The sequence below is a fragment of the Ictidomys tridecemlineatus genome, chromosome 2, assembly GCF_052094955.1.
Source record: "Ictidomys tridecemlineatus isolate mIctTri1 chromosome 2, mIctTri1.hap1, whole genome shotgun sequence".
Classification (NCBI taxonomy): domain Eukaryota; kingdom Metazoa; phylum Chordata; class Mammalia; order Rodentia; family Sciuridae; genus Ictidomys; species Ictidomys tridecemlineatus.
Window position 1 is genome coordinate 182,798,295 of NC_135478.1, and position 26,578 is coordinate 182,824,872.

Genomic DNA, 26,578 nt, shown 5'->3' on the forward strand with positions numbered 1-26,578 from the left:
CCCATCTCTGCCCAGAAAAGCTGGCTTGCTCTGAGAAGTCAGCCTCCGACCAAGCATGTGATGGTGTCTTGGCTCATTGATGGCGGTCACCCTACATTGCCCAAGCATTTGGTCATCATAGGGTACTTCTGCCATTTAGTACTGGGTTGAAATGAGGTTGAGCTTTTGATTATACATCCAAATTACTTTTATTGGTTTCTTATGGATGTAAATAGGCATTGTCTTTTCTTAGATGTAAATATTTTAAAAACTTTACAATCGATTTGTCTGACAAGTTTCAGATTACATCTTTCTGAATAGTTTTCAATCAACAGCTGCACTGTCAATTTAAAGACCGGGAGTTCTTCCAAGAGCACAAGGACAAACAACACTAAATCCAACTTCCTAGTTTTACTATTTGTAAGAAAAGGGAGGTTCTAATTTTGGTTGCAAGTACTTCAACCTTGTTGAAAAAGAGGCAGGAAAATAAAATGTTTGTGGTATGGAAAGAACAAATTAGGTGTAAGAAAGGCATTATCATTTCCCATTGAATATAGGGGAACAAAGCTGACCAAGTCCTAATTCTGTTGCCCCTAAACCAGCTTTTGACCTAAAAAAGAACCCTTTTCTTTTGGGGTCAAAGTCTAAAGAGGCAGAGAATAGGGAGGACACTTTTTCTTTATAAGCATGTATTTTTTTCAAAATAGGTGATCAAGAGAATGCTCAGTAAAATTAAATGTATTTGAATCTTTATTTTGAAGGATGAAAAATAAGCACTTTTATCACTTTGTTTTCCCAGAGTCCAAAACAGCGGGGGGGGGGGAATGGTTTTTATGAGAATCACTGTCTTTTTCTTGTTTCTTTTTTCCCCCAACTCCCTAAATCATATCATTTTTAAAGCAACATCATTCTGCTGGCTTAGGAGTAATATACATTGTGCACTTCAGTTGTTTTGATTCTGCAAATCCTTTGCAAAGCCTACTTGACTAACCATTATGTACTGTTAAATGAGGTTTGGTGGGTTGTTGGGAAAGGTAAGATAACTTGTACAGAAAGAAAGAAATGTGTTTGCTCTTTCTACCACATGGCTGGTTCACACTTAGATTTAGCAGTATCTTCATATTTTGGTCTCCATTTATAATATATGGTGAGTTTGGATTAGAGTAATGACCTCACATATGAACTTCTTAACATAATAAACTTTGGGATGTCTTTCAAGTTGTCTATTTATCTTCAAGTTGATAAGATCTTCAACAAAATTGAAGATGGGGTGGACATTTTTAAAAACTAAAAAAAGGAAGTTTTCTAAAATGCTTTCAAATACACATTTTTTAAATATTAATAGGATCGGGCAAATAAAGGAGAAATGGGAACAAAGGAAATGTTATCCCAAGTCTTCAAAATTCCCAGATGTCAAGTTTTCCAAACCAGTAGATAAATGTACTTGAATGCAAGTGATATTTTTCTAATTTCTTACACAAAAGCAGGATTTTGCTTTGCCTTGTATGGGTTTTATAACTTGTAAGCATGTGGATATTTGGGGATGGGGAGCACAGTGGAAGTCCCATGGACTTCTTGTAAATAATAACAAGAACACCTTCAAAATATTGGTCCTGTTTGATGGTGGCAATACATTTACCATTCCAAGAAAGTGTTTTTCTAATACACACTCCCCAGAGGGCCCACTTGGTTGGCAATTCCCAATATATAAACTGCTCTTTGACTTCTTCAAAGGGGCATATCCTGACCCCGTCTCCTTTCTGCAGAGATGCTGTCTTGTGGACTCAGGTTGGACTACTTTTGGATGACAGAAATCCATTCAAGGAGCTTCCAAAACTCCCATGGCTGTGTTCATCCTTTTCCCAGTCCTTTCATCCCTAACATTGTTTTCCTTCAAGAAAAAGCATCCATCATAACACTAATCAGTTTTGCTGAAATTTAGCATGAAATGTTTTATATGAACAACAAGATAAACGTAACTTGGAAAAGCCTAATAATTTGGAAAAAGTTAAATAGCTAGTAAGTGGCAGAGCTGAGTCTCAAGTTCTCAAGACCCTTAACCACTGTGGTACCCTACCTATGTGGTGACATAAAACACCAGCAATGGTCTGGGTTAAAAAGTAAAAATGTTACTCCAATATCTTTATTTTTTCTGCTTATGCACATGCAAAGTCATGCTTTGTTTTCAAAGCAAAAACATGCAACAGAAAGGAAAATGCATTATAATCATAATCATGCAATTAAACCAGTGGCCACTAGGGCAAGCTGTGATATTGGGACAAACCCAGATTTTTGGAGTATGTGAATAGAATTTTTTTTTTTTAAATAATGTGTCATGGTTTGCTTATCTTTGTTCCCCAGTCCCTTCTTATCACCATTAAAATATTTTTTTTTCCATTTGAACTATGGGATTAGGTAATCGGTACGTTTGAGTAATCCCAAACACTTTATAAATATTTACACAGAAATTTATCTGGAATTACTTCAGAGTCCTCTTTGTGAATTTAAAGTAATTTCTGTATAGAAAGACACTTGTAAATAGGTATTTTTCCCTCAAACTCTTTTTTAATGTAAACTTTTTAAAAAGGTAAAAGTTCATTTTTCCAGGTTTGCTTCAACATAAAGCATCCCTTTGAGATGCTGTTCATTGGCTGACTTGTTCACATGAATATTATTTCTTAATGGGGGTGGGGGAGCCTGGCCCACCCTCAGCTTGAAGGAGAATTATTTCCTGATAACTTCACAAAAGACAATGTGCAAATTGTAATTTAGAGTGACTTCACTCATTGGTTGTGTTTATGCAATGCATGATTAATGGATCATCTGAGATTTCATTTCAGAAAGAGAAAAAAATTAGCAGTTTGTGCCAGTGACCACAGTGTTTTGATGAAAGACGATGGGTACACTCTTTAATTACATTTAATTACTAATTTTTAAAACACTTAAAGACATAACTCAAAAAAAGTTACGTTGCTAACCCATAGTTTAACTTGTTGTAGAGACGGTGCAGCTAAGTACACAATGTTTAATGATCAATCGTCTGAAAATTTGTGTCAAATAGTTAGTGTATAAACAAAACACACCAAAGTAAAACCCTCAGTTGCAGAATGCAAATTTGTTTAATAAACTCAAGAGTTAGGGTTTTAAAAATTATCATCATTTTACCCTGGGATGTTTTGTTTTGAGATCACGACTTTGTTTTGTAGTTGTCAATCTCTGGCTTGCCAAACTCTCCTCACTGAAACCTGAGAAGCCATTGCCCCCAGACCATGTGTGGAAAAGAGTAGTGGAGTCTTTGAGGGAGTCTTTGAGTGGAGTCTGAGTCTCAAAGGGGGAGTGCATGCTCTAAGAACTCTGGCACGGAAGTGCAGTGAGGCTCCCACCACAGGCTGCTCCTTAGTATTACATTCCCTGAGACCCCTTGGTTGCCCTGTGTAGGTCCTGCCCTGTCCTGGATTCTATGGCCAATCCTTCCTCTAAAACCTCCTTTCTCAACCATATTTTTTTAAATATTTTTTTTTAGTTATAGTTGAACACAATTTCTTTATTTTTATTTGTTTTTATTTTATGTGGTGCTGAGGATTGAACCCAGTGTCTCACATGTGCTAGGCAAGAGCTCTACTGCTGAGCCACAACCTCAGCCCCATAAGAACATTTTTTAAAATTCAAAATAAATATCAGTAAGTAAAAGTAAAATTGAACACGATTTTCAGCTTATATACAATGTGCCATATCCCCCTCCCTATAGCACCTTTCTCTAATGCCAACTTCCACTGAGGGTGGGGGGGGGATCAGGAAATTCATACCCAAACAAGACCAATGACTCCTCTTATTTTGTTCTTAGGCTGCACCCATCCCATCTAAACTAGTTTCTTAACTTCTTGCCTGTCCTCCAGTTCAGATGTGTAGTATAGCTTGCCTTGCTCTTCTCTTGCCCTTTCAAGTTCCTTAAGTTAAGTCCCTGAAGCCTTATAGCTAAATTCTGGGTCACTTCTTGCTCTGATCAGACCTTGTGGTGACATACCCACCCATCTCCAGCAGCACCACTCTGACCACCGTCAGATTATGTCTACTGTCCTACACAAACAAGAATTTTTCTTGGCTGACTGAACATCTCCCCACAAGTGGCCCTCCAGATGGACTGTTTGTTCTGATTCCTGGGTGTTTCTGGTCTAGCTTACATTAATCCATGGATGGATCTACAGATCTCAGGATCCTTCAGAAGTCAGAAGTCACTGAATACAGGAATTCTATGTAGTACACTTTGTTGGAGAGCTTACCATGTTACCACAGAGTTCAATAATATTATGCACTAAAATTATGTGAGGGTAAAATACTTGTCACCTATTCTCCCCTCTTTGGCTTGGAAATACTTTAATATGTCAACATGTCTTCTATTATATGATTTTCAAAAATAGTATCTCCTCTCTCACCAAGTTCCATAATGGTTAGTGGTTAAGGCATTCTTCAAAGCTGAGCATTGCAATTCATGTAACATCTAGTCAGAGCATGAAAGAAAGGGCTACCACTGTTGGCCACCCTGGGTAGAAGAGTAAGATGATACTATCATGATGTCTCTTCATTGTTGTTGAGCAGTTAATTGAGCAGTTAATTATCTATTCAAATATATGTACTGAGTCCTTTCTGTGAATGGAGTGATGTACAAAAATAAGATATAGCAGCTGATCTCTTGGATACCAGTCCAGGGTGAGAGTGAGGAGATTAGGATATATGGATAAGTAGTATAATGCAGATCTAAATGTAGTATGCACCAAATGAGAAGATTGAGTATGGGATAAGGAAGACTCAGAGAAGGATGGAACAGATAAATTCCATAGAAATAAACCCTGAAAAATGAATAGCTTATTGACCCAAGGAGATGAAGCGGGGGGAAAAAGAGTCATTCTGAACTGAAAAGAGATTATATATAACCAAATACATGGAAGTGGTAGGGCCAGAACTGTGTTTGAGGAGCAAGACCTGAAACTTATGCTGGCTTGAAGGTGTTGAATGAACCAGAGGCATTTTCTACCTGGAAAAGCATACTCTGTACAATATCCCAGAAATACAAAATGCTATTATCATAGAGATCACACCTTGTGAGCAATCTGTCTTTTATAGGGATCCTTCAATTCAACAAACACTTATCAAACATATTTGACCCTGGGACACAAACAAGATCAAATGTGGGTAATGTCCTTAAAAGCTCATGTGGCAAGTGCTATGTAAGAGCTGGTTATCAATGTTGAATTTGTTGGGGTGGGGGGAGGAAATTTGCCCAGCAGGAAAAAAAGAAAGGATGGGGATAGAGAAGAATATACAATGAGTTAAATGCAAGACTGTGGAATATAGCAGGGACAGGAACAGGAAGAGGAGTTCAGTGTTAAACTCATACGTCTCAAGTGCTTGCCTATTTGAAAGTGTGGGTCCCATGGGGGTGGGATTTGTGCTAAGGTTAGGATTTGGGGATTATGTGGGGTTTGGATGAGATCACTCAGGGAGAGTGTAGAGAGAACATGGGCTCTTTTGAAGAATGGCTTCGAGCAATAAGTTACTCATCTATCAGGTCTCCTTTGAAATACGAGTAGATGCTACCCAGATACAAAGAGTAGGAAGAGAATTCCAGACAGGTAGGATGATAGGATGAGGTAGGATGAGGGCAAGATCCATGAACCACAAGTTGTTTGGTATGGCTTGGGCACAGGCCTCATGAGTAGGAGTCATGGAAAATGAGAAAAAGAATGAGGATCATGTTTTCCATACCAAGGGATTAGGACTTTATTCAGTAGGTGCAGATTACTGCCGATGAATTCCAAGCAGGTGACTGACAAGATCAGAATTGCTCTTTGGGAAAACATCACTCTGACATGTTGAAGGTAAATTAGGAATCAACAGAATGAAGTTAGAGAAACCAGTTAGGAAGCAACAGCCATACAACAGTCCAGGTAACAGATAGTGAGTTGTTCAACAAGGGGTTTCACGGTAGTTAAGGATAGTGTGTACCATTTTTCAGAGAGAAGAAAATTCTGTTCACAATTATAACTGTAGGGTGGCTCTTGTTAAATAAAAAGCCCTTTCAATCTGCTGACTACGTTGACCTGTTTGAGTTTGCAAAGGTAGAGGTAGACCTGCCCTTAGGGAAAGGGTGGCAAGAGTTTGCTGGGCATGACAGAGGGAAAAGAACTGGAACTCCCAAGGGTAATCTAGAAGGGTGGTGCTGAGGCCCAACCATGAGAAGAGAAGAGGAAGAGGAAGAAAGTGATAAGCTGGCCAGGAAACACAGGCTATTATATGGGATAAAACTTGGAAGACATATCTCTGGTGGTGAGTTTGCCAGGGGATTTTTAATAACTAACAGGTATCTCATGCTCAATTTGTAGCTCTTTGTGTTGCTCTCATGTGAATCCCACTTTCTTTTCTCGCATTTTCACGTAATATTGAATTGGTAGGAATCACAAAAGGGTGATGATGGGTTCAATGTGGCTTGAAATAGGGACATTAATCATAGGTTTGCAAGAGGCACTCTTGGTATGGAGCCAAAGCCAGCCATAAGGAGATAAGCCCCCAAATCCACTCAGAATTTTCAGGAACCTTGCAGAAGATTTTGGGCTGCCACGAATTACATGAGCTTTCTAGACTTTATCTGGATCTTTGATATAGGGATAGACAGGTGGACTAATATACAATCATGCATCACTTAAGGGCAGGAATATGTTCTGAGAAATCTGCTGTTAGGTGATTTTGTTCTTTTGTGAATCTCATAGAGTGTACTTACATAAACTAAGACTGCTATGACCTCACTAGGATATATGATCTGCATGGGATCACTATTGTATATGTGGCCCACGGTTAACCAACATCTCATCATATGGGTCATCACACTGTGTGTGTATGAACATTTTTTCTCTTGTCAAGTAAAAGTAACATACCTGGAAGATGGGCCTTTTTCAATCCTGAACCTGGGTGACCTCTGACTCTCCAGCAGCACAGTCATTATTTTAAGCACCTGCCCGTGAACCGGCTCTCTCCGATGTCAACAGTTCAACACCTCTGGGCTGTAGGACTCACTGAATCATTTCATGCCATTGACTACTCCTTCCCTAGTTAAGCTCTCTACTTTGGAATATTTCTTCTTTCTGATTTCTTCCACTCTCTCTGCTTATACAGTCTCTCTGTTCTCCACACTTTCCCCCTGGGGTGACCTTGTCAAATCCTTATCTTTAAATGCCACTGAGACCATACAAGCCTCCAAATTCTACTTTCAGCACAAATGCCACCATCAGGATTCTAGACCCTCACAATCAGGTGGACAGGCACCTCAGAAAGGTATTTTTAATTGAACCCATTTCCCTTCCCCTAACACCTGTTCCTGCTATATTCTTATTCCATTTTGTGGCATTTGGGGCCATTCAAATCGCATAGCCAGGAATGCAGATACCCACATAGGTCCTTTTTTTTTGCTTTGTCCCCTGCCATCTCCATCTCACTAGTAACTAAATTCAGATTAGTTTACTCTTTCTTAATGTCTGTCCCATCTGTTCTGACCTGAGCACACCTATGCAGCATTCACAGTTCAAGCCTTCATCCTTTACTTCATTCTTCGATTATAAAAATGATCTCCTAACTGTTCTTCCTGCCACCAGCCTGGGCCTCACTAAATCTATCCTTCCCTGAGTTGTACAAGTCATGTTTTTAAATCGTAAACATGATGTTTTTAAAAGGTCCCTTTAAAGATCCTTTAATGCTTCTCATAGCTTTCATAGTTGGATGCATATTCTTTAGCTTTCACTAACTTGTTCAGGCCTTTTGTTTAGACATAGAAAAGTTTACTGGCTTTTTGAAATGTGCTTACCACATGTCCATGGGTCAGATAGGCATGTAATTTGGCTGAGAGCAACTTGGTAAACACGACAGTTAGGTTGAAATCTAATTTCCAGTGTTGGTGTACCACAGGGATGCCCCCGGACTCTGTTCTATCTGGAAAACAACGTTTCAGCTGTGATTTTTCAACCAATCGTTTCTTCTAAGGGTTTTGGGAAATTGAAAGATTAGAATAATCAAATGCTAAGAGATGAGTTGGAACAGACAAAATGCCTAACACTGGAAGACTAATCAAAATAATCTAGATATTTGACAGCTGGTGAAATTGATTAAATAAAATGTGGGTGGTATAATGGTATATAAGCTATCTTTCCCTTTTCATAGAAAAAAATAGTTTCATGTGTGTTCAAATATGCAAGAAGGATTTTAAAAGATACATACTTCAAAGTTATCAGTAGTTCTTCTGATCACAAGCTATTTTTATAAAAAGAAAAGACCATACAGAAATCATAAAACTCCTCTTCTTAATCCACCAATGTTATAATACTTAAGGAAAAAAACAGGGAAATGTTAACTTTTTACCCAATTGATGTTTTTACAGAATTACATAAAATTATATGATTTCTCGCCATTTTCTATACTACTCTGATTCCTCAAACTGAAATATCTTTCCTCATAATTAGACTTTTTAAAAAAACCCTGGTGATTTCTCTATGCTTTAAAATATACAAATAAAGGTAATACCTTCTCTGATAAGCTTTTCTTCACTTCATCTCTACTTTAGATCAAGGATCAATGGTAAAATGTGTCTTACAGGTAAAATCTACCCAACACCTATTTTTGTACAGCTCATAGATGAAGAAGAGTTCTTCTTATTCATCTGGAAAGGTTGATTTCTTAGGATTTCCACTACTTTGAGGTAGAAGACATTTTCTAGTTCAAGCTGGTCTCCCCAGCATTGGGCACAGTTCCTCCTCCATAGGATTCACTGGATAAGGACATGCACAGGTGCCGGAAAGAATAGTGTGAGGTCCCTCCTTACATGGGAACATAGTCACATGAGGATGGGGCTTGAACTCTTTTGCTCACCAAGCCTCTCCAGCATCTGGAGGAGTTTCTGGAACATGGTATGCACTCAGGAAATGTCTACAGATTTTAAGTGCACCAATTGTGGTACATATTTCGGATCCTTCTACATCTTAGGTCAATCCTTAGCCTTTTATATAATGTATGTGGTGACTAATGGACCTAAAAGTCCACCTTAGCATCCTCAGAGAAACAAAGAAGAAATAGTTTTAACTATGTCACAAAAGGAATAAGTTACGAGCTCTTTTCAAGAGTATATTGATCACCTTGTCTTTAGAGTATCTCCATATAAACATTGCAGCCTGTCACTACCTCTTCCTTTCACCCTCATAGCAACCATCTCAGGGCAAGTGTTAAATCAAGATCCTGCTGACACAGAGTTATTAAGTACCTATGGCAGCAGGACCTGTGAAGCAGCATGAGACTCAGCATTCTGGCCTGATTTCAAATCAGAACGAGGTGTATTTTCGGAGGTCCACGTGTATGTATAAATCATAGCCTAAATGTCTCATCGGGTCTTGGACAGCCTTTCTCCCAGTGAGTTGAAAGCTCTTTATTAGAAAATGAACTAATTAGTTTCATACCAGCTTTGTGAGTTTGCAGAGAGTATGAACTAGGGTTCCCATCCTGTGTTGAATAATGACTAACATAAAATCTTACATGTTTATAGTACTAGATTCTGCAATAGCACCTTCTAGAAATGTTTTCTTCCTTAATGATAAACATCACTATGTCTTATTATGGACTTTACAGTGTTCTCTTTTGTGGATTGAATGTGAAGGTCCATATATTTATTTGGATTTTGCAGAATGCCTAGTAAAAGCGCATTCTGCAGTCTCTGAAGTAGGAGAAAAGCTCCAGCAAGGTAGCTTTTATGATGCAAAAGAGAAAATATGTCTTCTAGTCACTCCTTTCTGAGGAGAAGGCCTGGCCAGTCTCTCCAGTCCAACCAGCTCCTGTCAACACAACACTAGCTCTTCCCTCCTCATTCCGGAGGGCTGCCACATACCTTTTCTGGGACTCCTATATGCTCTTATCAATGACCAGATTGTCAGCAGACACTTGCTCCTCTGCCTCAACAGGATGGATTTGGAAGCTGTTCACCTGTCACTCCCGCCCCTCTGTGTAGGAGAACCCTGACATTGTGCACATGGTACTAGGGGAAAGAAAGGTCTGACTTGACTTTATAGTCTTAATTTACGAATGAGTGCATACATACATACATACATACACACACATACACTTTTGAAAACCTAAACTTAACTTTTATTTCTTTAAGCAAGAGTAAACATGATGATTGTGAATGCTAATAGAAGGAAGTGAAACAGAGAAATGACTCCCAAGGGAAATAACCACCTCCGTGGGGGTTTAAAAATGAGGAGCTTTTGGAGGATTCCAGTCAGGATGGAAGCATTGAGGGGCAATGACATGGAAGGAACCTGCATTATGAAGTCATGTTTTCCTAACTTTTCTGTGCCTTAGTTTCTTTGTAAATACAATGGGGACACCGCATTTCAAGGCTGTGAAATATATTGGAGACATCACTCACCTACCACCCTCTTAGCTCACTGGGCCTCTGGAATCCTCTTGAAGTGATTACAATGGCTATTCTTATTCAGGAAGTGAATGGATAAACAATGGGGATAAACTTATAGAAACAAACCAAGGAAGTGTCAAAGAAGATTTCTAGAGAAACACAGTCTTCTTGATTGGAGGTACCCAAAGCTCTGTCCATGAAGCAAATCATTACTGAATGGATAGCCCTGAGAGCTTGTGGAGGACCACTGTTCTAATCTGTAGGAAACAAAAGATACATGGCTAATCATAGTTAATACAGAGGACTTTAGAAAGGATTTATAGCTTTCATACATGACGAGGGAGAACTAGAGTGGAGCCAAGGTAATCTCTGATACATCTTTCTTTGATGGGAATTTGGGTGTCTTTCCATCCACACAGGATGGAGGGGAATGATAGCAGGGAATTGGAAACACATCAGCCATGTCATGAGGTATGTTTCATGGATGTTGGCATCACCACAGTTGTATAAGGGGAAAAAAGAAGCAAAACACCACTGAGACCCACTGTCCAGGGAGGGTTCCCAGGGAGACGTGAACGGTGTGTCTTTAGCATTAGTCCAAAGATGGCTGGGAATTTGGGGGTTTGCCTCTCAGGCATTCCTTTGGCACTTATTTTCTCCCTATCAAGAAACTTCCTAACTTTCCAATTATTCCCCTCAGAAATAGTTGGTTTTCATAATAAATGACTGAATTAACCACCGGCTTCCATCATACCTAATGGAAACACAGGTCCATCCACTTTCTTCCTGGCTCTAATATCAATGAATCCAGAATGATAAAGGTGACCCTTCTATCCTTTTGTTTTATTGTTACAAGAACCTATTTGGCAGGGGTGTACTGGAGATTGAACCCAGGGCTGTTTGACCACTGAGCCACACCCCCAGCCTTTTAAAAAAATGTTTAATGTTGAGACAGAGTCTCACTAAGAGGACAAGGCTGGCCTTAAACTTGCAATCCTCTTGCCTCAGCCTCCTAAGTACCTGTCATTATAGGCATTTGCCACAGTGCCTGGTACAAGAGCCTATTAAAGAAAGTTCTTGATCCCAGTCCTTTAGAAAGAGATATGGTCAAATTTTCTTAGACATAATGAAATAACAAAAGGCAAATGCTAAGGACTCAAACCTTTTGAGTGAGAATGTAATATTTTTAATATTCAGCAATGTTACATACATGTCTGACAAATGTACCAACTCACCGAAAAATATTAGTCTGACTTTTTAAAAAAAAGAAAAAATAACCCTTGGATCCAAATTTATTTGAATTACAAAAATAATAGCACATTTCTTAAACTCCTGACAGCTCCAAGTCACCAACACATCCAGAGATATGAAGAGCATTTTTAACCACTTCTTGTCCACACAAATCCCACAAAAATTAAAAAAAAAAACCCAAACTTTATTTTCATATTTACAGAAGAAACATGCTGATTGTTCCTTTAAATTCTCTTTGGAATTTCTGGGTGAAGCTATTTTTAAAGTCAGAGAACATTTCAAATTAAAGGCGGCAACTGAAAACATCCCATGATGTATTTTTACTTAATACCATTGAACAGTTCTGCATACTCTTCTAGAGACTGTTTTTATCGCAGAGCTTCTGGAACTTCCACCTACAAATACAGGGAATTTCTTTCAATGAAGCAACACAAAACACATACACACAAAACACATACACACACACACACACATAGATAGATATCCATAGGGTCTGTCTCTACCAGTATATTGTGAGAAAAACCCAAATATAGGGTTGATTATTGCTGCATATATATCCACATTTTATATTATAGATCAGGCTGTCCTGCTTGCAACTTTGTTTAATATTTTTGACAAATGATGAATCCTCTTGGAATGTAGACTGTACTCCTTGACTTTCATATTAAGGAAACTGGATTTTTTATATGTTGGAATGTTTTAAAGGGGTCTTGGCCCTCAAAAAACTGAGTTGCTAAGCAGGTGGCTCAAGCACGGCCCTCAAATGGAAATGTGCTTATTCATGTACCTGCGCCTGACACCTTGCTTGGTATACTTGCTCTCACGTACTAAAATATTTAGAATACTAATAAGTATTTGGAGAGGTGACTTTGGTACCACCAGGCAACGGGGTACAACTCACTTATTAACTCTGTGTCTGAAGTTCTGTTCTGGGGTGACTTACCCTCCTTAGCTGTCTTATGCTGCTTCCTCGAATTGCTTCCATGAGGTTCTCATGAGCTGATCTCTGTGGGGTAGAAGGTCGGGAACTGTCTTCCATTTTCTTTTCTTGCACGGACCTCAGAGAATTTTTTATTTCCTTTAGGATATTGTTTGGCTGTTTCTTAACCTTTTTTCCTTTTTTCTTTTTCTGTCCATTTTGCAGGGCCCGCTGGGCACTCTCCTGTTGTTTGATGACTTCTGCGATGTTTCTGGTGATGATCTTTTTCTCTGGGAGAGGAGGAGCTGGAGGAGGGGGTGGAGGAGGAGGGGGTGGAGGGGGAGGCGGAGGCAGCTTCTGGGGAGGCAGAGGTGGAGGAGGAGGGGGGGTGGCCACAGGAGATGGAGGTCGGCTCCGCACAGTCTGCACTTTCTTGGGGAGTTTGGGGGATGACCAGGGAGATTGCCTGGGAGATGCATAAGGTGAAGAGCCAGGCGTTCCTCTTTGCCAGACTTTGGTCCTAAGGTTGGATCCTCCATCATATCCCTCTTGCTGTTTTTGCTCCTGCATCCGCTTTTGCCTTTGCTTATCCATATTTCTCGTTAAAATGCTCGTCATGCTCATTCTTGGTCCTGGGAGCTCGAAGTGGTATCCCAGCCTCAGCAGCGTCGTGTTCTCCTTCAGCAGCTTGACGATCTCCATCTCCACCTGGCTGCCCATGATATGCCTCTGGTTGTGGAAGCGCAGCTCGGTGAGCACCGTGTTGTGCTGCAGAGCCCTCATGATGGCCAGGATCCCCTTGCCCGTGATGAAGTTGGAATCCACGTTGACGTTGGTGATGTGCTCGTTGACCTTGAGCATGTCCGCAATGGCCACGGCCGCGCTGTCGTCCGCGTGCGTGTTGGCCAGGCTGAACGTCTTCACCACCGTGTTGTCCTTAAGGGCCTCGGCAAAGCGGGTGAGGGTCTGCGACGTGATGTTCTCTATGTTGTTCAGGTTGACTTCTGTGGTGTCGGGGTCATTGTTTCTAATCTTTTCCAAAGCATCCTCAATAACCGTGGGATTTCCGCAAGGGTGAATGGCTGCCGGTGACTCTGTGTTCCTCCCGCTGTTGCCATTGGTCAAATTGATGTTTTCTATCTGACTTTTAAATGTCTTTGGCTTAGAGTGGTCAGAATTGACACCATCGTAGTTCACAGTTCCGTTGATCCCTTTTGGGGTTTCAATGGTTCTTTCCTCTTCCTCTTCGCTCTCCTCTTCCTCCTCTTCCGCCTGGGACTCCTCTTGTTCCTCCTCCTCTTCTGTATACACCTCCTCAGAAACCTCACTGTTACTCTCTGTGAAGATTAGCTCTTCCTCACTCTCTTCTTTGTCTTCTTCTGCAACCTGGAGAGTTTTAATGAACATATTATTAATTTATAACAGTAGCATTTGACAAGTAACAAGTCTATAATGAAAGATATTAATAATCCCCTGCTTCTGAGCTCTCTCCTTGAGGTAGCCAAGGTCCATATTTTGTTTTATAACCATCAAACAACTTTTTCTATGCACATTTGTTTTGCACAGAATATCAAGCATTCGACTTGTTGAGTACCAGTATATTATCATTTTGCCATGTGAGCAAATGGTCAGAACCTCAGTTTTGGAAAACTACTGATAATTTACTCTGTCTTCCCACTATGGGCTGTGCACTACTTGATTCCTTATCTACTTAGAGTTTAGCAAATTCAGGCCTCCATCTGGCATCAGCTCTTGGTCCCTTCTTATTTCTCCATCTTAAGCAAAATAAAATAAAATAAAATACACACACACACACACACACACACACACACACACACACACACATAGTGGTAATGTGTTTGCTTTATCTAGTGTTAAAAAAATTCTCCCCCAAATTTTCTGGCAATAGCAGATGTAACCTGGGCCAATTGCTTTCTACTTCTCTTGTCTCAGTGTAGACAGAAGCTGAGGTGTCATTTACTCCTCCATGATTATCTACTTCTGTGATAGAGCCAGGCCCAGGGACCCAGAGGCTCCATATCACCTGTGAACTGTTGCTCCTGACAGCAGGGAGGTCAAAACCAGGCTCTATGCAGAGAAACATTCAGATTACCTTTTCCAGCAATTACCTGGAAACCTCTAGTGAGCTCAGAGTTCAGTGAGATGGACTGCAGACAACCAGGAGGGAAAGAAGATCACTCTGGCACCCACTAGATTCTAACCAGTAACATAGATCAGCAGAAGATAGTAGAAAATTGTGAAGCAAGTATTTGCCCAGTCTGGTGTTTTTAAGTTATTTTACACCTATCATTTACGAAGGACTTTCAGGTAAACACAATTTCATACTATCTTTGTCTTTCCTGTTTACAGGATTCACTGTACAAAGTTGCCCACATGACCCCTTCTTTCTTTTTCTTGTTATCTTTAATGATTTTTAAAAAAAAATGTCTGGAAAGTGCTGACAGAGCCTGATTTTCCCTCATGCTCTCTTTTGAGTGCTCTCCTTTATCCTCTCTGAAGCCCTTGGGTTCTCCCCTGTCTCCAAAGCTCTGAAGCTTCCCTCTACATTGGAAGGTTGTTTTCGACTCTAAGGGCTGCTGCCGCCTAAGGCATGTGGATCAAGCTTTGGAAAACACTGCAGCTGTCTCCAAGTTTGTTTGCCCAGTTGCTATCACAAAATAGTCTCCAGAAATCTACTTGTGTGGAGTGGCAGGCACCAAGTGATGGCCTGGGAAGGGGTCAGCCCCTCCTAGGATGACTTATCCAGTTTTAATTTGCTTACTTCTTTGGGAGCAGAAAGGAGAGGAATGGTGTGTGTGTGTGTGTGTGTGTGTGTGTGTGTGTGTGTGTGTGTGTGTCGGGAAAGCGGGACTGGTGGTGGCTCTCTACCAGTCACATCTCAACAACACACACACACACACACACACACACAAAAGAAAGAGTTTGGCTCTGGTCAAGCCCATTGGCATAGATCAGGAGTAAGAGAGGGCCAGCAATGGAATAAATGGATTACCTGGAGGAAGGAAGAATTGCAGACAGACAGTTCTCACTACCACTCCAAATCCCTTTATACATGTTCTTATAATCCTAGCTCCTGTCAATTATGTGTGTGTGCGCACACATGTCTGAAAGTGTGTTTTAGTTGTTTTAGCCTTTGGAGAAAAGGAATCTCTCTCAAAATCCAAGGCATGCTGCCTTTTCTGCCACTGTTAAATTTTATGCTCTTTGGTTTTCATGCTCAGAAGTCCTTTAGGCTCTATTTGCAAGAGATGTTTCCCCCTGGAAATATACCTGGAAAGATAATATCTGATCCTTTATCTAGCAATGTGAGTTGTCAGGTAACACCTAAATGATGCCTCATAGAAAACTTTCTTTGATGCTCCTTCAAATTATCCCTGCAATGTGTTCCCCGTAGTATTTTATCTCCCCCAACAAACTACCTATCACATTTTATTATAAATACGTGTTATTTTTTCCTATAGACTCTTATCCGGGTGACAGCAGGGACCGTGTCAGGTTTGCTTACCTAGCACAGTGTTTAGCATGTAGCAGGGACTCCGCAATTGTTTTATTTACTGAAGGAATCTAAACTGACATGGATTAACAGCTGCTCACTGTTGGGACCAGACCTTGGAGAAAGCATGATCAGGTCAGGTGGAGGTAAGGCAGTCAATCAACTGTCCTGCTTTGTGTGCCTTAGTCTGGAGAGCCTCCTAAGATGCAGGATTGTTAGTTGTAAAATCTAGATAGTCCTGAGCCATCTGAGATGGTCAGTTACCTCACACGGGAGAATGTCTAGAAGAAGAACAACAGAAAGGGACCTAGAGAGGGGAAGTAGACTTGGAGGTTCAGAAACTTTGCCTCTAAACTTTATAAATTATTCCTGAACTAGGGGATAGACATGTCCTGTTTGCCATCACTTTGGAGAATGGAGGTGGGAAGTTGGGTGGTGAGGTGGGAACGGGGAGGTGGTCAGGGAGAGAATAGGGAGAAGCACGTACTTTTAGAGAATGAGTAGGGCGACAAGAGGGAGGTGGCCAGCCATTTCTCCTGATCGCCTCTCTGGCATCACTACATGAACAAAGAGGCAAGAGGCTTGGTTTTTAGTTCTGGTTCTGTTTCTGCCCATAAAGCAAAACAAAACCAAATCTGGTTGACTTTAGGTGACCCACTAAACTTCTCTGTCTCAAAGAAACTACAGTAGAATTAAGTGATTTTTAAAGTCATGATCACCTAGAGGCTGATGGGTTTCCTTCCCAGAGTTTCTCATCCAGAAGACATTGGGTAGCCCTGAAACATGCAGCTTTATGAAGTTCCTGGGTGATGCTGATGCTACCGGTTGGGCACCCGCAATTTTAAGAACCATAGTCTTTGTGCCAACAGAATCTAGTTTGAATTTCAGTTCTTCTTACAAGCTGTTAACCTCAAATAAGTTTCTTAAGCTCTCCTAGTCTCACTTCTCCTGCACAGAAGGGTAAGAATGAAATGAGATAATGTGAAGAAACTCACTGGCACCTGCAGAGATCCCACAGCTACTCAAATGAGGGGAGCTGGATGGCTGGACCATTGTGTGTCCATCTGGGCCCCTGGAGCTTTCACACAGCACACATTTGTGTGAACCAGGGTGGGCAGAAGCCACGTGTTACACAGGATTTTCATAAGCCTTTACAGAGCGAGGAGCCTGACCTCCCCAAACCCCCAGCTCCTTCTCATGGTCCCTGATGCACAGCTTGTCACTTACACAGCTGCCCTGCTCCTCTGCCCTCCTCAGCTGCTCTGAGTCTTTTCCTGTGCTGGGAATGGATTTACACCCTCCATCCGCAAGCTTCTGCCCTGAACTCCTTGTGACTAGAGGGAGAGCTGGCCAGCCACGGGAAAGTGTGGTGGGAGGAAAGCTAACTAGCTGAGAAAGGAATCAAAGTTCATAAACAAGACAGCCTCTCTAATTGGGCTGATAAGCCACTGGCAGAGATCAGCAAAACCTTTGGCAGGATCAGGTGGGTTTCACCAACAGCTGACAACAGCTTGTCCTTTGGTTCCCACCATTGTCATGACATTATGACATTAAAATGCCTTTGTCGGGTTATTGCTGTAGTTGTCTATATGTCCTGGGTATTCAAAGACAATTTTATTCTTTTTATGAAGGAAATTCTTTAATAACTGTAATAAACATGCCACTTTATTTCACCAAACTTTTAACAATCATTCCCACATCAGATTTAAAAACAAACAAAAAAAAATTAAAAATAAAACTTCTTAACATATGGTTGTGGAGGAATTGACTGGCCCAAATCCTGACTGGTCATGTGTGTGCCTTCTCATTTCCCCTTCTAGTTTCTTAATACAGGCCGTGACTGTGGCCTTGGCAGACCCTGTCCTGATCCCAGTGGCCCTTCCTGCAATGATTGACATGGACAGAACTCACACATATCTATCTTGCTGCAAATGTGTCTTACACACCTATCATCAAGATCACCCAACAGTACCCAGATTAGTACTGTGGCAGCTTGTGGATGGCATGAAGCCATTTTGATTGTAGGTGATTTCTATGGAGTGCAAGAGTTTTAAACTATTCTCCTGATATATATTGTTCCACAAATTCAGAATTTTATTTGTCATGTTAACATTTCTTACATTATAACATCCTTCTTGGTCTAATGACTTTCCCAGAGCATAGTTTTTTGAACCTCCCTCCCAGTCATGATTTTTTTGGCAGATTGAAAGTCACTGTTTACTGGGCAGTACACAAGAGCTTAATAAACCTGAGTTCTCTGATAAGACCACATTTCCTAGCCTCAAGAATCACCATCATAAAATAGAAAGGATTCAGAGATGATTCCACAAGCGTACTTAAGCTGGGTCCTTAGAGGGCTTTCATCATTTTAAAATTTTATGCAAAAGTGTGTGTGTGTGTGTGTGTGTGTGTGTGTGTGTGTGTGTGTGTGTTTGCACACACACATGTGCATTTTTTTTGAAGAAGTCTAGAACTTATCAAAATCTCAAAGGGCTTCTTGATTCACAAAAGATACATGCACTGAGCCCCCTCAATGTACACATAGAAAGAATCCTACAGAAGTGACCATCTAGTCAAAGTTTAGCTGTTTGGGGACAGAGCAGGACTAGTAGCCCCTTGGCTCAGCTCCATGGGCTTCCCACCAGCCTACACTTCTTGGTGTTGGAAACATGGAACTATTTTTTTTTTTACTGTAGCCATTACTGCAGTCAAAGCAACACAGAACAAATGGAATTGAATAAAAAGTACACAGAAACAGATACTATGTCTTGTCACCAACTTGCAACTAAAATAGGACTTAGGTTTGGCAAAATATTTAAACTCATACCTTGATTGTGAATAATTCCCCTCTTGAAGTTCCCACATTTAGTTAAAAAAAAAAAAGGCTCAGCTAAGAGTTTTTTTAACTAGTATGGTCCATGGGTGGCTACAAAAGTTACAAGACTATTTCTGCCTGAGAAATGTCTCAGTAACAAGTACAGATGAGTTGTAAGAAGGTTAAAGTCATGAGGACTGAAAAGTTAGAGGAAACAGAGTGTCTGGGCATGGGGTTGGGGAAGGGCAGTGGGAGCAGCTAAGGAAAAGTCCCAAGGAGCCTACCTTTCCACACTCCCCCAGCCTCTCCTTCTCCAGGAGTTTTTGGGACTCCTTTTCCCAATAGGCCATCAGTGCCTCTCTGCTGAAAGTCCCTGTGGGCGTTTTCTCAGTCAGACTCTTTTGCCTTAGCCCCACGGGAAGGTTGCGGTCAGGTTCAATATCTTCCAGTTCCCTCTCTAGCTCCTTCAGCTCCTCAGCTGACAGGGAGGCCAGGAGTTCATCCTCATCGATGGATTCATATTTACTAAGTCCTCTTCTGTAGCCAAAGGTAGACATGGTCCCTGCTTCGTCAGACCCCCAAGGAGCTGGAAGAAGTAGGCATTCAAGGTAGCCAGAGGCAGGCAGGGAGGCAGGCGGGCAGGCTGGTCAGCAACTGGTGCTAGGAGTGGCTGCAGTAGCCTTTTAAGAGTGGTGATCCAGGGCTGTGACAATGCAGAGGGGGTGAAGGCATGGGCTGTTTTAAGCATCACACGTCAGCTAGACATTTGAACACAAAGAATGTCACATCGGTGGTGGATGGAGGTCTCAGAACCAGTGGGGATTATTAGCATAGTGGCCAGGGCCATATTTAGCTGAGACTGATAGCTAATGAGGACAGGCAGAGAGTGTTTCAGATAGGGAGTGACATGGCTCCTCTCACTTTGTGTTCAAAAGCAAGGGAATAAAATATGTTTCAAAAACGACCTGCCACTACCACCACAGACATGAAGAGATTCTTTCATTATCAATTTAGAGGTTGAGCCACGACTCCGCAGTACCCTAGGGGCAGATTTTCTGGTCTTGTATAAATATAACATAGGTGGTGGGAATGGGGACAGAGATCATAATAATACGTGCTTTATAATTTTATTGTACTTCACAATTTACAAGGCACATTTATATAATTTTCCTAATCATAAGTCTTGTGAGATAAATAACATGATCCTCATTTACAGATTTTGGCAATTGAGACTCTGAGAGATTAAGTGAAAAATTTGAACCAGACAGCTGGGAAGGCAGAAGTAAATTTGTCCACTGCACCAAATGGCTTCCTTTCCCACCTCATGAGCACTAGTAAAAAATTAGATCTTCAGATAAAACACAAAATGATAAGTAATAATCCTGGGTATAATTTATTAAGGACTCACATGATACTAGCCCAGTGCTAAGCATTTTAAATATTTTATCATCTCCCTCAACACAGTCCTTTAAAGTGTATACCATTGCTCATACTTTACTACTAAAGACCCAGAGAAGTTAAATAATTAACCTGGAAGCACAGAGTTAAAAAGGAGTAAAGATAGAATTTCAACCTAGATTTGTATCTGAGCTGAAAATTAAAGGAATGCTAATTTGTAATTACACATATGCACATATTCTTGTGAATGTGTTAAAATATATATAATTGTTTACAGGACTTCAAAAGAATAATACTTTAGCATAGTTATATAAAACTATTAAGATGTGTATGCATGGTACATTTTAATACTTGTATAATGTAAGTATTTCATTTATACATTCAATAGTTGGTGAATATTTGGGCTTTTCCAGGTTTGGATTATGAGTGATACTTCTATAAATATGTAGCAGATATATCTTAGAGTGGTTATATATTTTCATGTTTCTTGGGTAGATATGTATAAGTAGAGTGATTGGACTATATGGTAAATTCACTTTTTAAGAAACTGCAAAAGTGTTTTCCAAAATGGCTGCCCCCATCAACATTTCATGTCAGTAAATGAAAGTTTCTGTTTCTCTACATCCTCATCTGTTATTGTTGGTCTTTCTGATTACAGTCATTTTAGTGAGTGTGAATGGTAGTCTGAATTTTAATTTCTCTACTAATGACATTGGGCACTATTTCATGTGTTTATTGGCCATCTTTTCTTTGGTAAAATACTCACATTTTATGCTTAAATTGAGATATCTTGCTGAGTTATAAATTGATCACAGTACTGTATCAGATATATGATTTACATATATTTTCTCCCATTCTGTGGCTTATCTTTTAGTGTCTTTTGAAGACCATGTTTTTATTTTTTTTTAAATTAAAAAATTTGTTCTAATTAGTTATACATGTCAATTGATTTTTGTGCAGAGTGAAAGACAGGGGTTTAATTTCATTTTGCTACATATGGATTTCCAGTTTTCCCAGCACTATTTGTTGAAGAGGCTCTCTTTTCTCCAATGTATGTTTTTGGTGCCTTTGTCTATTATGAGATAAATGTATTTATGTGGGTTTGTCTCTGTGTCCTCTATTCTGTACCATTGGTCTACATACCTGTTTTGGTGCCAATAATATGCCACTTTTGTTACTATGACTCTGTAGTATAATTTAAGGTCTGATATTGTGATGCCTCTTGCTTTACTTTGCTTTATAAGTATTGTTTTGGCTATTCTGGGTGTTTTATTTTTCCAAACGAATTTCATGGTGGCTTTTTCTATTTCTATGAAGAATATCATTGGGATTTTTACAGGAACTGCACTAAATCTGTATAATACTTTGGGTAGTATAGATAGTTTGACAGTATTAATTCTTTCTATCCAAGAGCATGGGAGATCTTTCCATCTTCTAAGGTCTTCTCAATTTTTTTCTTTAGTGTTCTGTAATTTTCATTGTAAGAGGTCTTTCACCTCTTTTGTTAATAGATTTCCAAGTTTCCAATTTTTTCTAAGGCTACTGTAAATGGGGTAGTTTATATTTTCAATTTTAATTACCCAATTTATCATTTTTCTTCTATTACTTATGTTTTGGCATTATAGTTAAATAATTATTTTCTAGCCAGGTGTTGTGGTACACACCTGTAATCACAGTTATTCAAGAGGCTGAGAGATTGAGGAAGATTGAAAGTTGAAGTAGCCCTAGCTCTGAGCTAGAATGTTCCTGGATTCAATCCCTCATACTGCATAAAGAAATAATTTCCTAATCCAAGCCCACAGAGATTTACTCTATGTTGTCTTCTACGGGTTTTTGTAATTTTAGGTTTTTATATTTAGGCTTATTATCATTTTGACTTAATTTCTGGATAAGTGTAGGGTGAGGATACAAAGTCATTTTTTTTTGCATGCAGATATCCAGTTATCTTAGCATTGCTTATTAAAAAGCTTATCTTTTCCCCTATGGAATTGTCTTGGCCATGTGTGGAAAAGTAATTAACCATAAATTAGTGTGTATTTCTGGACAGTCATTTCTGTTTGATTAATCTATGTGTCTAGACCTCTGCCAATACCACATGGTCCTAATCATTATAGATTTGTAGTATATCTTGAAATTAGAAAAAGCAAGTCATCTAACTTTGGTTTTTTGCAGGGATGGTTTGGCTGAATATTTTGATTTTAATTCCTTATGGCATTCTGCCTCCAAAAATAACTATGATACTTTTCAGCGATGCTGATTAGAGAGGTAAGGATAAAATAGGACATAATAACTTCACTTTTTTAGGTTAATTTTATTTTTTTTAAATAATGATATGTGTTCATATTTATGAGGTACTATGTGATACTTTCTTTCATTTATGCATTGAGTTATGATCAAATCAGGCTGATTGCATCATTTGTTTGTTCGTTTGTTTTTTTATAGCCTGTGGCATATATTCTTGTGTTGCCTCAATGGAAATGCATCTTTACTGTTTGAAAATGAGTTAGATTTTTGGCAATGGCATCAAGGGATGATAGCTAAATCTTGTGAATGAAATGAGTTATTCAGCTTTGTAATTGTACTTTAGATAAAAATGCTGAGTTATGTAAAAACTTTTTTAGAAAAAGAGAAAATATATACAAATTATAGCACAAAATCCATTCTTTCATTAATTATTAGATATACAATATGTTGACCATTGTGCAAGTTTTGAATATATAATTATGTATAAAAATAGTGGAATTGTATTTGACTCTCACATTTGTAATTAAATATATATGTATATATAGTATGTATATATAAATACATATAGCTAATTTTTATTTTATAATTTACTAAGCACATACTGCATGACAGATTCTAATTTAATTGCTAGGGTTAGAACAATGAACATTACTAAGCTAGTCTCTTCTCTGTTGGAGCTTATGTTCTTGTTCTGAGAGACAGATAAAATATAAATAAGCATGTAAATATGGAATACATCAGATAGAAGTTCTATGAGAAAAGCAGAACTGGGTAACAGCGAAACAAGAAGGTGGTGTGGGCAATAGTTCATACAGGAAGATTTCCATAATGAGGTGGCATTCAAACCCAGACTTGGAGAAGTAAGAGCTCGATGCATGCAGATTGTAATAAAAACTTTGTGTGACTATAAAATATTGTTCAGATATTCTTAGAATCACAAATCTCAGATTCAAAGGACCTTGAAATAATCCTCTTTTTATAACTTCTATAAGGGATGGTTTTGAACATTGTTGGTGAAAATGGTACTTGCCAAAAGTTCATTGCATTCTTATGTAGATATTTTCAAATATGCAGACTATTCTTTCTATTGTGTTGAAACTGATTGGAAAATCAGGCCATATAATTTTAGTTCTCTCATTGGAACAATACAAGATAAATATAGTGACATGTGAGTTTCTTCTGCCAAATATCAGATGTCCCCTGAATGATTCTGAAGGTGATTCCAGAAGAAGGAGCATTAAAGTGTCCTGCTAATTGGCAACATCTCTGAAAAAAAATTTGCTTCCCAAGGACACTATCTTCAGAACAATCATTTAGAGACTGTGAATATTTGTTATTACAAATCACTCTGATCATGATAATAATCACAACTCATGCACCATGCTAGTTCACGGGATCTTCTCCAGAAACCTTAAATATATTGGATAAAACCAAACACTGTCACCTTACTCTGACTAGAAATAACTATGATGAATAATTTAGCAGCATTTTATTCTTTGGCATGTTTACTTGGTCATATTGTTTTTTTATGTAAAATTGTTTTTTAGAATCAACAACACGATAAGCCTTTAAAAAGATCAGCATCTTTTATTTTTTTAGAAAAATTCTATCTTGAAAGGAATTTTGCAGTTTTTGATCCTCAATTATCAGGAGACTCTCATTATCTGGCAATTATCTTTTTAGGAATCATTGATCTTTATCTTTCAACTTGATTTTCCCTTTTAGTTTCTTCTTGAAATGTTTGTTTGTTTAACACACATTTACCAGCTACTTGTCCTGGAATGTCTGTGTTGGAAGCTAGGATTACAAACAGAAAAACAGAAACCGATCCAGGCTCTACCCTCAGCGAGTTCAGACGCCTGGCAGAGAGCAGACAGCTGGCGACCACGCAGTGCATGGCACCTCCAGCCAGGCGGAGAGGGGAGGGGACCAGTGAGCATCGATGAAGATGTGAGTGGAGTCAGAGATGAGGCAGAAACTGGTGTGATTTATTAATGCTTGAGTGTCTCACTCTCACCCGCTATTTAATGTCCCCGCACCGGGTAAGTGTTTACAGGTGTTGAATATTTGATGTGAAGGGCTCTCTAGGCGGTGTCAAGAGGACTTGGACTTTATTCTCAGCTGGCATTACGTGGTTACTTCTTCCATTGCCTTCACTGCCTTAGAGCTGCCATCCAGAGCCATAGTTTGCCAAGGTTGCCTAACAGGCAGCTGTTCTCCCCCACTGTCACGATGCTAAGGAGACTCCAGAGAGTGAGCAAAACTCATTATTGCCTCCAAAAATCAAGAGTATCAGCCCTGTCAGCAGGCAGTACTTCAGTTAGTACTCTTAAAAGGCAGAAGTTAGAGACCTCCGAATAACCCATGCATATTGGGCCTCCCACTTCCTAAAATGAATTACTTTGCTTGTGGCTTATATACTTTTGGCAATTAATATTTAGGAGTGTTCAGAGCTGCTACTGATTATTTCTTTTTTTTTATTCCACCTTTAATAATCCCCAAATTTCAGGAAGAATTTGGTTGCTTTGAGAAATGTTTATATTTCAAAATGTCTGTCTGGGCATTCTTACTTATAATAAAAAAAATCCAATTAAATGAATGAATTATATGAGTTTATCTTCATTTTAAATTATATTCAATATTCATATATCATGGGACATGTAATATATATTTAATTTAAAATCTCATTTCTAGAGACTCATTGCTTTATGCTAGAATTGGCCCGTGTCATTCATAGATTTAATATACCCAATTTAATTTCTGTGATTTTTAGGCCCACAAAAGCCCAGGACTTATAATGCTGTAATTGCACAAGCTAAACTTTGTATTCTCAAGATTAAAAATGCTTCACGAAACTACCCAGAAAATCTGTGTCTGAGTGTCTCAAGAATACCTTGACTCAACCTGCCCTCTTTTTAGCTTCCCCACTCCCGTCCTCAGTCTTCCATGTTTCAAAAAAAAAAAAATGGTACCCATATGCACCAGTTGTTGGAAGCTGTTTCCTTTGGCTCCCTCTGTCTCAGCATGGGCCTGTTTAGTCATAAGGCCTGGGCTCCTATGTGCTAACATCTCTTGAACACCCTCTTTATTTCTGGCCATTTCCCCATTTCAACTTGAGTTTAAGTTGCTCTCCTCATTTTTTACAGCTGATGGCAACAATGGACCAATAGTTCCCCCAGTACCTGCTGCTTGATTCTTCCCCTCTTCCACAGTACAGCCAGGGAAATCTTCTAAAAACACAACTTCCATTGTCCCTCAGACAAAACTTTCATCTAGGTTTTGACATCTCCAGTGTCCTGTCCAGCTTCAACTTGGGTCCCCTCCCCTAGCCTCTAACTCTTAAACCACTCTGGGCTGAACTTGAGCCATTCTGGGCTGAACTTTCCTCACTTGCTCTACCTCTTAGCCAGGATACTTGCTCCTCCCTCTCCCTGAAAAGCCTTTGCCTCTTCTACTTTGCTGAGACCGACACTTTGTGAGGTCTTTCCTCAAACTTCAATTCCATGGCAGCATCCCACCTGGGATTACCAGTTTCAAACAGGTCTTTGTGGGAAGAGTGTTTTCCCCAGTAGAAGGAGCATGTCTGCCCCATTTGCTGTTGCAAGTTCTACATAATTATTAGGTGTTCAGGAAGTGGTTGAAAAACAACACACATATACAAAAAAATGAAACAGGAATTGAAGTACAGGCAAGAGTAGATCCAGGTCTAATGGAGCCCAACGAGTATATAGGGGTGGGGACCTCTTGAAGAATAATATAAATTTAAAAATACAAACTTAGTTATGAAAGTGAAAATGTGTTTGAAACAATAACAGAAATCATGACAAATTACTGGGTCTTAGGTGATTCAGGATTATTTCTTCTGAAATAATAATTTCATTTTCCCGGTGTTGGGGATTGAACCGAAAGCCTAATGGAAGGGAAGCAAGCACTCTTATCACTAAGCCACACCCTAATGCTGAGATCCTAAGTATTTTAAAGAAATACTTTCAGAGAAAGGCTACCTAATTCTAA

At 39.5% G+C, this 26,578-nt stretch overlaps 1 protein-coding gene across 1 annotated transcript; it reads right to left on the reverse strand.

The window, feature by feature from the left end:
- Positions 1-11,586: 11,586 nt before the first annotated feature.
- On the reverse strand, positions 11,587-19,645 carry Lmod2 (leiomodin 2). Its single transcript, XM_005333935.4, has 3 exons — positions 19,207-19,645; positions 12,618-13,979; positions 11,587-12,069 (listed from the first exon to the last, which is right to left on the reverse strand). The coding sequence occupies exons 1-3, from the start codon at positions 19,477-19,479 to the stop codon at positions 12,043-12,045; spliced, it is 1,662 nt and encodes a 553-aa protein (XP_005333992.1). The 5' UTR covers positions 19,480-19,645; the 3' UTR covers positions 11,587-12,042.
- Between the last annotated feature and the right edge of the window lie 6,933 nt (positions 19,646-26,578).

Coding starts and splice junctions, on each gene's coding strand:
- Lmod2 (XM_005333935.4), bottom strand. CDS start 19,479: ATGTCTACCTTTGGCTACAGAAGAGGACTTAGTAAATATGAATCCATC. Junction 13,980..19,206: donor GGCTGGGGGAGTGTGGAAAG/GTAGGCTCCTTG, acceptor AAAACTCTCCAG/GTTGCAGAAGAAGACAAAGA. Junction 12,070..12,617: donor GCATAAGACAGCTAAGGAGG/GTAAGTCACCCC, acceptor CTGTATTTGTAG/GTGGAAGTTCCAGAAGCTCT.